Source organism: Merops nubicus, unplaced genomic scaffold, assembly GCF_000691845.1.
Source record: "Merops nubicus isolate BGI_N331 unplaced genomic scaffold, ASM69184v1 scaffold40554, whole genome shotgun sequence".
Lineage (NCBI taxonomy): Eukaryota > Metazoa > Chordata > Aves > Coraciiformes > Meropidae > Merops > Merops nubicus.
Genome location: NW_008605652.1, coordinates 1,922 through 16,049, shown reverse-complemented (window position 1 = coordinate 16,049; position 14,128 = coordinate 1,922). Strand labels below are relative to the sequence as shown.

Below are 14,128 nucleotides of genomic sequence, written 5' to 3'. Positions count from 1 at the left end.
GGAGGGACCACACTGGTGGCACGAGGTCCCCCTCTGCACGGTTTCCCCAGACAGCAATGCATCTGGAGGGGAGCAGGGCTCGGCCCCTGGCCCCAGAGCACACCGAGAGGGGTGCTGAGGGCAGGCAGGCCCCAAAGGGGACCACAGGAGATACGAGCACCGCAATGGCACAAGACCACGTACCCATCACGTCCCCATGCTGACCCAAACCAGGCAGGAGAAGCCACTGAGGACTATGTGCAGTCCTCAGGGCTCAGCCCCAGCCCTTCCCTGCAGGACAGAAGCACCAGCAGAGTCTGTGACAGCCTAGGAATGGGTCCCTGCTCCTCCTGCCAGCCACCAACCCTGTAAGGCCTGGGGTGGGCACCCCTTGACACAACAGCAACACAAGGCAGTGAATCTTAGGAAAAAGGTTAAAAATTTAAATACTCTCCCACTTTAGTGCAAGGCAAGCAAATGATACCACAGGTCCAAGTAGGTGCTCAGCCCCCCCGGGGGGCCTGGCTCAGAACAAGCAGGAGGCAGCAGCACACGCACACACGTGTGCACACACACACACACGAGAGACGAGATATTGCTCGGGACGCAGCTGGGACCAGTGTGCACAAGAGGAGACAGGAAGAGCAGAGCAGGGGTAGGCTGAGCCCTGTGCTGCTCCCCAGGGACACGCAGGGGTCCAGCCCCTCCACGCCTGGCCTGCCCTCGGGTGCAGGAGCTGTGCTGGCTCTCAGGACCCCCGGGGACACAAACTAAGCTGGTACAGTGGGCAGGCTGGGCCTGGCCCCGCAGCTCAGTGTAACCCTGGGGACATGCTCTTTGCCATGGCTTTGCTCCCCAAAAGCAGGGTCCCTCCTATCTTCTCCTCCAGCACCAAGCTGAGCCTGGGGAGTGCAGCACCCCCAGCACACAGAGCTGGCTGGGTCCAGAGCTGCTGGAACTTGCTGCGGTGACGCTGCACCGTTCCACGAATCAGACCAAGCCTTGGACTCAGCAGCAGGTACCTTCTGAGCAGGTGCCATGAGAGTGGCTGCGCCCCGCAGGCAGCCTGACAGTGATCTGGGAAGGGGGCCGGGATCAGCTCCCTGGAGCTGGCGGCACATGTGAGACGAGGCAGGAGGAAGCAACTCCAGCAGACAGGGAGGCGAGGAGGAGGCAGTGACACGCTCCTGCCGGGGTGCGACGGTAGATGCTTTGGCACAATGGTTTCCTGTGCCTCGAGGCTGACCAACGGACTCCGCTGGAGCCTCAGCAGACAGAAAAGTCCAGGAAAGATTCTTCAGGCACTTCAAGGCATAGAAGGCCTCTGCCCAGGACTCCCTGGTACAAAGCTGGGGCTGTTGCTCCCCCATAGGAAGACATTTGTGCCTGTGATAGGGTGGGGACAGTGCAGGCCCCCACCTCTAGATTAAAAAACATGTGATATGTACAGACCAACATATATAAATATACACCAAATCTGCAGTGCTGCTTTGGCACTGTGGAATGTGTCAGCAGAGCTGCTCCAGTCTGGCCTGGACCCAGGCTGGCACAATCCCTCCCTCTTGCCCTGGGTCAGGGAGGGGAGCAGCAGCTGGCGGGCAGCAGCGGCCCAGTCCTGGGCAGCACGTTCAGGAGCATCCAGGTCTGTCTCCAGGACGAGGGCTTGCCCATGGTCAGAAGCACCTGGGCTCAAGCTCTGTGCTGCTGCCAGCTCTGGAGCCATCCTCACAGTCTTCAAATATGAATGTGTGAAGCTGTAAACAAATCCACCTTGCCAGGCCGCTGTTACTTTGTCATTCAGGCTGGACTGTTGTTCTGCTGGGCACCCGGAGAGGCAAGGGGGTCTCCAGGGCTGGAGAACAAGCTGTGCTCTACAGCAGGGTAGGCTCTTCCTCACTGTCGCTGCAGTTTCCACAACAGTCCTGAAGTCAGAAGGGCAAGGAGAGGGAGGGGGGAGAGAGGAGCACAGCAAGCAGAGGGTGAGCATGGTCACACAACCCAGCCTACAGCTGCACTTTGGCAGGGAAGAGCCAGGCCCCCCCAGCCTGTGTGTGGGAGCTACACGGAGGCAAGGGGCTGGAGGGGACCCTCGGTCAGCAGAGAAACAGTCAAGCTGCATCTAGGGGTTCAGCTCCTGGCAGACAGACTGGTGAGACACAGCTGACTAGCTCAGAAGCTGGGAGGAAGATGGGCTCTGTGGACTACAGCCACTACAGCTCGCACAGACGACCTGCCCCACGCAGGGCTCAGCTGGCCGCAGAAGCAGCCGAGGCCCTTTTTGCCATGACAGGAGTCTGAGCACAGAGCAATGCTGAACCCTTCACAGTTGCTTAACCCTTCTGAGTGTCCTGGACATCCAAAGAGAGGAGTGAAGGAAACTTCCCACAGGCCCCTGGGAGCAGAGCTCCCAGCAGTGGCGGTGCAGGGGCAGCTTTGGCTCAAGCTGAGAGCAAGGCCTCCCCCACGAAGGCAGCAAGAGCAGGGAAGCGAGATTAGTGGCTCATGGGGCAGTTAGAACAACAAGCAGCTTGTGCTCTGCTGGGGGAAGGGGATAGGCACTGAAGGACAACACTCCTCTTTCTCAGATCTTGCCACGTCCGCGGGCCACCGGGTATTTCCCTGAGCAGAGCAGCCAGGAGAGACTGCTCACCTCTGGAAAGAGAAAACACGTGGCAAATCACAGCTCAACCCCTGCTACAGGCAGCTGCCCGTCCTCCGGCAGGTCCTGCCTGCCTCGGGAAGGGCTGGGAATCCCAGCCCAGAGCTGGCTCTGGCCAGCGAACAGGGAAGCACAACTGGGAGCTCGTTGGGGAAGCAGGAGTCAGCACTGGGTGGCTGAGAGTGGGTCCAGAGCCAACCATGCTTGAGTCCCACAGCTGCAAGCAGCTGCTGAGAGGCAGCTGCCCGGACTTTGCCAGGCCTGGAAAGGAGCAGACTGTTCTGGTCAGAGGAGACAGGCAGGCAAGCAAGGCCATAGCAGCTGCAAGACATTTCCGTTCTCCTCATCCCTCGAAAGCACTGCTCTCTCTCCCTGTTTAAGGTCTGGCAGAAATGCTCTAGGGAGCCCAGGAGTGCATTCCAAGAGCAAAGTCTTCTTCAGAGATGGTATTATTCATGTAGAAAGGGAGCAGACTTGCTATTTTAGTGCCTTTAACAACATTCCTCTCTTTGTGTGACTGCAGCATGTTTAGCCAGGTCACTCCACCCAGCCTCCTCAACTCCCCCAGCATGGGGAGTACCAGCCAGGTGAGGGTTGGCTCCCCGCAGCCTTATGTGGGTCCTCCCGAGACCCCTGGGATCTGGTCACCCAGCCCAGGGGCTGACTTTGCCTGCTTCTCCCTTGTGCTCACCTCCCCAGCAGATCTGCCTGGCACAGGCAGGAGTGGGGTCAGTGCTGCTACAGGACTTGCTGGGGATGAAATGCTGGGCAAATACTCTTACCTGTCTGCTGAATAAGCGCTGGAGTAATCCTTTTTTGGGCTGTGTAGAAGGCTGCCCTTTCCAGTCCAGGTCTGGGGGCACTGTGCCATCTGTGCTAAAGACATTCAGCTCCTTAAAACACTCCGTCTCGATCATCTGGAAGAGGACAAAGATGGCTGCAGCAAGTGCCACACAAAGCCTGTCACCAATGGTTCAGCCGAGCGCAGGAGTAGCAGGGACAGCATGAACCCTGCGGGACACTGCATGCAGCCACAGTGGGCACAGAAGCAAACCTTGTCCTGAAAACCTACCTCGTTCTGCCAAGGAATGGGCACACTTCCTGTAGCAAACTTCTGGTAGAAGTCATTGTCTGTGGGCTCCAGCTCCACCCCTTTCACCGTGGAGAACTGCTCAATGTCCAGAACGTCCTTGCAGTAGATGGCCTGGGGCTAAACAGCACAAAGATTACTCTAATGCCAAGCTCCACTAAGATGCCACCACCTCAAACAACTCTGGGTCACGGCCAATCCCCCCTCTCCCTGCAGCCCACAGCTTGCTTTGACCCCTTTTCTGCCAGGCTCTGGAAACAAGAAGAAGAGGATGGGTGCCATCTCTTCAGAAAAGCCACCCCAGGGCTCCTGCTTCCCTTGACAGCACCAGTGGTCAGGACACAGACCAGCACTTACATCTGGCTTGAAGGGGGGGTCCAGCATGCCTGCTTCCAGCCTCCTAAAGTTGAGATGCTTGAAGAGAGGGTGCTCCTTCACCTCCTTGGCGCCAGCTCCTCGACACCCCAGGCGCTCCAGAGGATCTTTGCACAGGAGCTGCAATCCAAAGGAAGTCAGTGCCCTGGCTGAAGGGTGTTTTGGGAGGAGCAGCCCTGGGGTGGGCTGGGCTCTTGCAGTGTATCTCTAAGGACAGCACGGGCTTGCTAGGCAGTTGGGAGGGTAAGGAATTAAGGCACTCCAGACTCTCCCACACGGTCTTATCAGAGCCAGAGCAAGGGAACCCAGCTGCCACTAGCACCTCTCTCTCCGCGGAGCAGGCCCAACGTCCTCCTGCTGCATGCAAAGGGGGGGTGGGAGCGGAGGGACAGGGGTGCACGCCCGTACCATGGTGCAGAGGGAGCGGGCGCAGGGCGAGAACTTCTCCGAGTACTCCTCCTGCACTTCCTTCACCAACCGCTCCACCTCCTCCCGCCTGATCTTCTTCTTGCGCTGCTGGAAGGGCGACTGTCCCTCGATCATCTCGTACACCAGGCAGCCCAGAGCCCACCAGTCCGGGCTGAACGTGTAGCGCTCGTTCTTCACCACCTCCGGAGCTACATGGGAGTGGAGGTGAGGGCCGTGTGAGGGCAGGGACAGTACCTGTGCAGCCAGAGACCACTTTTTGATTAAACTAGGACCACTTACCCATGTAGCCAACTGTCCCCACTCGGCCCTTGATTGTCTGGCCCTCTGGGACGTGCACAGCTAGCCCCAGGTCTGAGATACGGATGTGACCTGCACAGAGGAGAGAGCAAGTTAACAGGACAATGTCATGGGACAACGTCCCAAGAACACAAAGTAACCCTGGTTCAAGCACAGGAAGAGAGAAGGACCCAGGCCCAGGGCTCCTCCTGATCTGCACTCACCATGGTCATCCAGCAAGATGTTCTCTGGCTTCAGGTCCCTAGGAAGGAAGGGACTTGATTAGCAAGAAGCCTGTTGTCAAAGCAAAGGACACAAAGAACAGTGACATCTCAAGAACTCACAGATGAGCGGCAGAGGGCACACACAGATAACCCTCCCCTCACCCCTTGCCCCAGAATCAGCCCTGCCAGCTCCTTCATCCCAAGCAGAGAGAGGCAGGTCATGACAACCTTCAATTCCCCATATGAAAGCAGTGAGCCTGTGGCTGAGTCCTCCTTTGCAGGTGCAGGGCTCAACAGGGAGCAGGCTGTGCAGGAGAGAAGGAGCAGAGGCTTCTTCTGCTTACCCTGCCCTGGGGCAACGTGCAGGGTAGGACCAGACGGGACTTTCCAGCCATGCCAACCCTAACACTGCCTCACAGAACCGTGGCAGCCTACCCTCCTTTGTTCTCCTGTCAATACTGCCCCAGGAGTCAAGCACAGAGTGCCTGCCCCGAGGTATTCACATTGGTCACATCCTGTTATTGGCAGATAATTTACCAGCATGAGGAAGCCAAGCTGAGCTCTCCCATAAGATCAGCTTTCTGTTCTTGATCCCCTCTCACGTAGCTCTGAGCTTATTTTCTTGAGGAGACAGACCCATCTGGGCTAGTAAGAGCAGCAGGAACCCTCTTGCTTCTGCAGCCCATACAAGGCTTCCCAGCAGGGACCAGGCAGCACGCACCTGTACACTATCCTCTCCTGGTGCAAGTTCTCGAGGCCACAGCAGATCTCAGCAGCATAGAACGCTGCCCGGGGCTCCTTGAAGCCAGCCTCTCCCATGTGGTAGATGTGGAACTTGAGGTCCCCTCCATTCATGAGGGTCAGCACTAGGCAGAGAGCATCTTTAGTTTCATATGCATAGGCTAAGCTCACCTGCAATTCAGGGCAGAAAGGCTGTTAGAAGACACAGCTGGAAGAGGGAGGTGCACACTGATGGACATTTTGACACCCAAGCAGCCACTCACAGGCAGAGGGACTGGGCCTTTGCCAGCAGAGGAGGCAGAGGGGGAACTATGCAAACCCAGGGAGGACATGGAAGTGCTCAGTAGTCACAGCACACCCCCATCTCTCCTCAGACAGGGAGGATACTATTTCCCTGAGCCAGAACTGGTCCTCTCTCTGGGGCAAGCAGTACCCAACAGCAACCCTGGGATAGTGTCTGATGAATCCTCCATAAATGGAGGTTTCAGGCTGTCCACACCTCAGTGCAGCCAGGGAGAGAGGTCCCCCACCACACAGCTTGGGGCTAGGCTTCTGCCCACTTGGCTGTCTGGAGAGACAGTTCTTGTTGCTTTCTTGTGCTCCAGAGATTAAGAAGGTGCCTGTGAGACCAGATGGATGTTTGGGCCTGACTTTGGGGGCATTTACAACATCTTAGGGAGGCAGACTGGGAGGTCCTTCCAGACCCCAGCCTTGTTGAGAGATCAGGATAGCCAGGAAGCTATCCCATGGTTGGGGCCTGCTCCTGTCTTTTGACAGCAGGTGAGGAGAACAGAGGTGCTGGGGCTGGCTGGTTGGAGGAAGAATCAACCACCACAGCAAAGTGAGAGCAATTCCCATGTACTTACTACAAACCTACTGTTCACTTTTTCCAGGATCTGTTTCTCATTCAGGGCCATGGCCTCCCCCTTCCGCTTCTTGATCCGCTTCTTCTCCAGCTTCTTGCAGGCGTACATCTTCCCCGTGGCACGCACCTGGCAGGCACAGACCTGGAGGGGGAACAAGGCTCAGCACCCTCCTGCTGCCGTTTCCATGGTGGGAGTCTAGGTTCTGCTCTTGGGAAGAGGCATGGGAAGGCAAAGACGTCCCTGTCGCCACCTCACTCTGAGGTTATCAAGAAGCCTGTTGTTAAAGCAAGGACAGGGAGAAGTGACATCTGCAGATGTCACAGATAAGCAGCAGAGGGATGCAATGGCTCTGCTGCCTGTAGCAGCACCATGGCTGATGCCTGGGAAGATAGAAAGCTGCTTCAGAAGCAGAAAGAAACCTGACAGTGGCAGTTTTCAGGAGTGCAGTTTCCCCAACCAAGACCTAAGGAACAGATCTCTCTGTCCAGGCAGCAGACACACCACAGGGCACTGCTCCCTACTCTGCACAACACCTCCAGTGCCTGGTAAGAGAGGAGCTCCTGCCCCTCAGAGAGGAACTGACAGATGACACAATGCCCAGAGCACAGCAGTGCCCAGTGCAGAGCTCCCACAGCCCCCCTCCAGCCAGCAGCACCTGCCTCCAGGTGCTGGAGCAGCTTGTTGCACTCCGATGGCCAACCCAGGTCTGCATCTGGCAGCAGGCAATGGTGGCTGCCTGGTACCCCAAATGCAGAGGAAACAGTGGTCACTCACCTCCCCAAAACCGCCCTTGCCCAGCACACGGTACTGGCGGAAGGTGTTTTTGGTCACTGGCTGCCTGTGAGGGAAAGGAAACTGGAGTGAGATAGGAGCAGGGAAAAAGCACGGACTGAATTTCACCCCCAGGTCTGAGAGACTATGGCACACCCCAAAACCCCTGCTCAAGCAGACCTTGCTTCCCTGCAAGGCAAGCAAGGCTGGGGCTGCTGATGGTGCCACAAAAGGGTCCTGAAGGACAGCAAGGGCAGACAAAGGCCAGGCCCTTGTCTCCTGCCAGGCCTGAGCACGGGCGGGTGCCCTCAGGCACCTGCAGGCAGCCCGTGTGAGCAGGGTGCGGCTCTCCCCGCGACGCTGGGCAGCGTTACCGTTCCAGCCATTTCCACTGCAGGAAGCGGTTGAAGTACAAGCTGTCGAGGTAGTCAGCAAAGGGAGCCACACTCAGGTAGTCGTGGATAAGCCTAGGAGAGAGCAGAGCCACCAAGGTTCCCGAGAGCTGATCGCAGCCATGGAAAAAGCTGCCGGCCCAAGGGACGAGCGGGTGAGCTGCCCGCCCGGCTCCCCTGCCATCCTCTCACCCAGCTTGGGCAGGAATCACCCCAGAAAGCCCCTTCCACACTAAGCCTGATGCAGAAGGGAGGTGCGTCGGAGGTACCACTGTGGCAAATGCAGCACCCTGGGACCGGGCTGGCACCGCTAACTGTGGCCTCAGCACCAGCCTGAGCTGCAGGACAAAGGGGGACGATGAGACTCTGCAATTGCCCTGCTGCTCACACGGCAAACGCACGCCCAAGGCTGTAATCAGCTGCCGAAAGCTGTTAGCAATGTTCAGCACCAGGCACCGAGTTGTTCAGTTTCAGGTGAATATCCAGCACAAAAGGCCACAGGGGATCCTGCTCGAGAGAGCTAACTGCCTTGGAGAGCACTGCCAGGGCTGCCCAGCAGAGTAAAGAGCCTTAGACATACTGTCTAGACTGGAGACATGCATCAAGGAGAAGCAGATGGGCTCTTCCCCTTTCAGAGCTTGCCAAGAGTGGGCAGGGCCCAGCCCAGAGGCTTTGCATTCAGACAGTGACACTAGTTACCACACACAGAGCTAACGCTCCCCAGAAGACGGCAGCAAACCCATTGCCACAGCCCTGCACTTGGTGAGGCAATGTGCTCCCGCTACCGCACAGGGAGAGGAGGGGCCCATAAGCCTGGTTGGCCTAACAGCTTCTGCTTTGCACCCAGACCCAGGACCTCAGCTACTGTCTCTGCCTTGGGAACAGAAGTGACCTTAGATCCCTGCAGCAACAGCCAGCATAAGCTAACCACAACAGCCACATCTGCGGCCAGCAAGAGAGGGCAGCTGGCACTAGGACTGCAGATGCCAGCTCTATGCTACAGCATCTGCCCACGAGATCCAGGCACAAGCCTGGAACAGAATGGCCAGAGGCTGAGGCTCGCTAAAACGGTGTCCTCCTAAATGGCAACTCAGACCCGTGGCACACTGATGAGTGACAGAGGTTTCCGCAGCAGCTTGTGGCTCCCAGAGCCCATGGGAGCTCCTTCCACTTGCTTGCAGGTGGCTGAGCTGCAAACCTCTAGCCTAAAACTCTCCAGGCACCAGCCTTAGCACCAGCCCACGCTCTCCTGGAGGAGAGGACCATGAGGGACATGGTGAATAAGCTGCATCATCTACCCTGTACTGTGATGTGATGGTTTGAAATTCCTGCGTTTGAAACACCTGCGGGTCCTGGGGGGTGGAGATTTGAAATCTAAAACCAGGAGCAAGCCTGAATGAAGAGAGGTGGAGACCTGTCCTATTCCCACTCCCCTCTTCCTGTCTTCGGGACTTCCTGCTAAGGTCTATAAAGGGGGGAGGGAGGCACTGCCCCCCTCTCTCTCTGCTGGGACCTTCGGCCAGAGATGCTGCTCTGTTGCTGTTTGATGTTCCCTGTGCTGCATGTGGTGGGGGCCATTCTGGGACCTGGGCCTGATCTACAGACTCACTCCCTGCCTCCATCCACATCTAAGGACTGGCCATCCAGCTTCAATCCATCAAGATCCATCGAGATCCAGTACCATGGAGCCTCAATGCAGTGTTTTGGTTTTGTATTTTTGGAAGTTTACCCCTCCCTACCTTGTTACCCCTTACAACCCCTTTACCTGTTAATCCCTACTCTTCTTCCTTTCTGTTCCCTGTTAAATAATATATTTCACTTTTGTTAACTTTCAGTCGGTGCAAGACCTTTATTACCCCTGCCTTCCTTTGTTTATCTCTCTATCTGGGAAAACTAAGGGATAAGGGAGGGGGAACACAATTCTGCCTTCTAACTGAGACACATGGTATGGCCCAAAGGCAGGCTCCAGCCCTCCAACTTACTTAGTGGATTCCTTGAAGAGCTCCTTGGAAGGTTCCTGCTCCAGCTTCTCACAACAGGCATCCACCAGCTGTGAGGGGACTTCAGGCACATGATCCTCACTCTGGGGACAAAGGATGGAGTCAAACATAGGGATCAGAGCCCAGGGTTCATCCCAGGAAGCAGAAGCCCACAGGAACAGCACTCAGGTGCCCATCTGCTTTAGGGTCGATGGGAAAAGCAGCAAAAGTCTCTTGTGAGGTGGTGGGGTGGCTCTGTACTCTGCCCTCACCGTCCCGCCCAGCAGGTTTGCTGTGGCAGGACACAGGTAATGACAGCTGTCAGCCTTCCAGCTGCTGCAGGCAGCGAGCACAACCCTCTTACTCACATTTGTCTTCAGGTACTTTTCGATCAGGTGCTGCCCGCACTCCTTCCGCTTCTCGTCGGGAGCCACTTCGTACCCTGCCTGCGCAGAGAAGCGGCGTGAGGAGCGGGAACCGAGCCCTGCCACCAGGCAACAGCTGCACAGCACCAACACCCTCCGCCCAAGCTTTCCCATGTTTTCCTGGAAAACCAGATCTCCAGCAAACAGCTCCCTAAGCGAAAGCCCAGCCCTGTCTTGGAGAAACAGCAACTCACAGGTTTTTCCTTCAGGAAAACCCTACATGCCCAGAAGTGCCTGGCAACTGCCGGAGCACCCAGGGCCAACCGGTCCACGTCCAGGGTGCCAAGAACATGCCGCCTCCCGCCGCGAAGCCGGCCGGGCCTTGCTCTTACCACGGCATCCAGGAACCTGACGCAGCGTGACAGCTCCGGCCGCGTCTCGCAGAACTGCCGAAAGAGCATGCGCCCGATCGGCTGCTTCTCACACAGGCTGTGGTAGTCCCGCTCTGCAAACGTGGAGAAGATCACTCATTGCCAGCCCCCAGGGGAGCAGCCACGGCCCACCGCCCTGGCCCCAGGCTGTGGTGCAGGGGCTTATGACTCCTCTGCTGGCTGCTCGCAGGTCCCAACCAGCCTGAGAGTCCCAGGAGAGTGAAATGCACCCAACCGAGACAAGAGGCAGGACCGAATTTTTATGTTGCCCTTTGGAAGATCTTCCCTGAAAGAGGTTTGATTGCTGTTCTGTACAGCCTGCCCCTCTTGCTTCTAGCAAGACACCTTCGTGTCTCCTGTTCGCCTGGAGGCTCTCCTCTCAGCCCTCTCCCCATGGAGATCAACTGTCTACTCCAGATGCACAACGTTCCTTGGAACATGAGCAACACCTTATTTCAAGCCAGATACTCCAGGCCAAGAGTTGCTCCAATGACTCTTACAAACAACTCATATTCCCGAAGGCCCTGCTAGAAGCACCATCATCCAAATAGGAGGCACTGCTTCCACAGATGTCCTGTTAATGCAGCACACAGCAATTAGAGCCCCCCAACTCCACGGGACAGCCACTTGCTTGCACATCAACCTCTACAGCCCTCCAGAGCTTGGCTTCCCTTCTGATTCCTCCTACTCCTCTCTAAAGTCTGGCAAACCAGACACAAACCCCTTTGAGTATCCAGAGCACTTACAGTTTTCTGCTTTCTCCCCACCTCTTCTACTCATAAGACGTTGTCTGACCACAGGCCAGAACAGATTTCTGTAAGAGCCACGGCCACCGAGGGCTGCGGCTGCCCGGGGTGCAGGAGTGCTGCCGTCCTCCTGTGCCCCCACAGCAGTTTCTCTCGAGGAAGCTGGGGCTTCCTGAGGGTGCTGGAGCACAGACGGCCGGGCTGTGCCGGGGAGGAGGCCGCCCTGCCAGCCCCACCAGTTTCCTTGTGTCTGCAGGGGAAGGAGTTCCCTTCAGCTGGGGAGGACGAGGGTTTGCTGCTGGTGAGATCAGAAGGTTTCGGCTGCCCTCGCCGCTGCCCTGGCTCACATAGGGCTGCTCCCCGTGGTCAGGGCACACAAAGCTGAATTCTGCAGTGGGCAAGCAGCCCACCGTGCCCACAGTCCTGCCAGGCCTTTGGAACAGGAAAGAAATGTCTTTCTAGTGGGTTGTGAGGGGAAAAGAAAACCAAAGAGTGGCCCAAGCAAGAGGAATGGGGTCATCTCTCCCATGGGGAAACCACAAGAGGTGGCCACCACCTGGGCCAGAAGCACTTCTCCCATGTGTCCCAAGGGGAAGCGGGGCATGGGTGGTGACAACCAGCTACTGGGAGGGACTTGCCTCTCAAAGCATCATAAGGTCACTGTCCCAGACTGGGAGAGCAGAGACAGACAGTCCACCAGCACTCACCACCAGCAAACGGGCAGCACAACAAAGGTGAAGTTCAGTGCTGGAAAACATATCATGACACCCACAGGAAGGGCAGATGCAGGCAGAGAACCTGAGGGAAAGCTCTCAGAGAAGCACACAGGGGTTGGGACAGACAAGATGGGAGCTGCAAGGCACAGACCAGAGTTTGGTGCTCAGAACTTGCTCCAGAGAGGCAGTTTGCAGCAAAACCAAGGGTAGAGTCCCCATCTGACTACACTTGGCTGTGAAACTGGCTCCAGGAAGTGGTGGTGGTGCATGGCGTGCACAGCAGCAGAACCAGGCTGCTGGGAGCTTGGAGGTTACCATGTGGCTGACAGAGGTTGAGTTATTCCAAGTGCTACAATGCCATGTGCCCTCGAAGGGAACTCTCTTTGGGGCTGCCAGGACGTGGAAAAACTGGGCAGGGTAGAAGAGGGGACTGGAGCTGCAGAAACCTCCCAAATCCCCTCAGCCCAATGACACCTGCTTTTAAACAGGGTGAGTGCTGTGCCACTCTCCAGCTGGCAGCTGAATCCAGAGCAACAACTTAAACAAGCTTCTTCTTCCCAGGAAGCAGAGCCTTCCCACCCTTTGTGCCCCAAAACAATTTCACATGATAGAATCATAGAATCATTTAGGTTAGAAAGGACCTTTAAATCATCAAGTCCAACTGTTAACCCAGCACTGCCAAGTCCACAACTAAACCGCGTCCCTCACCACCACATCTACATGGTTTTTAAATACCTCCAGGGCTGGAGATTCCACCACTGCCCTGGGTAGCCTGTGCCAGGGCTTGACAATCCTTTCAGTGAAGAAATCTGTCCTAATACCCAACCTAAACCTCCCCTGGTGCAACTTGAGGCTATTTCCTCTTGTCCTAGCACTTGTCATGTGGGAGAACGGACCGACACCCACCTTGCTACAATTTCCTTTCAGGTAGCTGTAGACGACCTCAGGACCAAGCCTGCTGCACAAACAACATTAAAACCAAAGAGTACAAAGTGCAGTATTAAAATGACAGGCCAAGCCCTGCCCAACTGAACACTTCCCGTCCGAACCGCACAGCAGGAACCCAGTTTTGCCCGAGAAAAGCTGTTGCCTTAGTATTCAAAGCCGATGTCTGCAGAGGAGGGTTGAACCCCAGACAGAGAGTCCAGAGGACGTTAGCAGGACCTTTGATATTTCTGCAAAGGCACCCCAGAGCAACGCCCCAAAACTCTGCAGCGCCGAACGGGTCTGTTTGCACAGAGAAGGTGGCGTATCTCTAGGGAAGCCTGGCACAGTCTACAAGGTGTGTGGATGCATCAACCGCTATGACTTACCTACCTACTGTTGCTCTCCTGCACCCCGAGCAATCCTGCCCAGGTTTTGGCCAGTACATGCCTTGTTAGATGTTCCAGACCCTTGCACAACTCGGTTTTGGGTGCACAACAGCCCCACACACTCCCCCCCCGGCCCCGCTCAGCTCCTGCCAGCTGCCACGTCTCACCGAGGGTTTGTCGGAGGTCCTCACAGAGGCTGATGTGGGGGAACTGCAGCATCTGGCGCCATTTCTTGCTCTTGCCTTTCCGGTTTCCACCACCACCTGCGGAGCACACAACACCAGTACCATGAGCTATGAAGCAAGGACGTCCAACTGCAGTCCTGCCTAACCTTGCCAAAGTAGGAGACACCCTTGGTCCATTCAGACGAGCAAGCCCAGGCAAGGAAAACAAGACCAAAGCAGTACCACCGTCTCCTGGCTGGTAGAACAAAAACGTTAGAGCCTTTGACTGCCAGAGGAAGTTGACAGACCAACCACTCTGGCTGCTGAACAAAGTCCTGATCAAGAACATGAAGACCTTTCACCTGGACAGCTCGATTAACTCATCTTTAAGGTGGGAGAATCAGGGCAGGGGCAGGAGTATCTAAGGCCACAGGTTACCCCATGCAGGCACAAGAGTTCTTGGCTCCCAGGCCTGTCCTCAAGACCTCTGCACAACTAATCACCTCTGGAGAAGCCTGGCTCAGTGTGAGGCTCCTCCTGCTGTGGCGAGGGTGTTCATGCCACCTACTCATTCCAGACTGATTGCTTACTCTAGGGAGGGGCTCTCAGAGG

At 56.5% G+C, this 14,128-nt stretch overlaps 1 protein-coding gene across 1 annotated transcript; it reads right to left on the bottom strand.

Moving 5' to 3' along the window:
- Positions 1-1,854: 1,854 nt before the first annotated feature.
- On the bottom strand, positions 1,855-13,611 carry GRK6 (G protein-coupled receptor kinase 6; the record flags this gene model as incomplete). Its single annotated transcript, XM_008939383.1, has 16 exons — positions 13,520-13,611; positions 10,539-10,651; positions 10,150-10,227; positions 9,785-9,885; positions 7,785-7,877; positions 7,414-7,477; positions 6,640-6,780; positions 5,754-5,944; positions 5,033-5,070; positions 4,812-4,901; positions 4,512-4,720; positions 4,086-4,223; positions 3,711-3,848; positions 3,421-3,555; positions 2,630-2,631; positions 1,855-1,901 (listed from the first exon to the last, which is right to left on the bottom strand). Coding segments are annotated over exons 1-16 (1,630 nt in total), but the record flags the coding sequence as incomplete, so codon positions are not given.
- Positions 13,612-14,128: the final 517 nt, after the last annotated feature.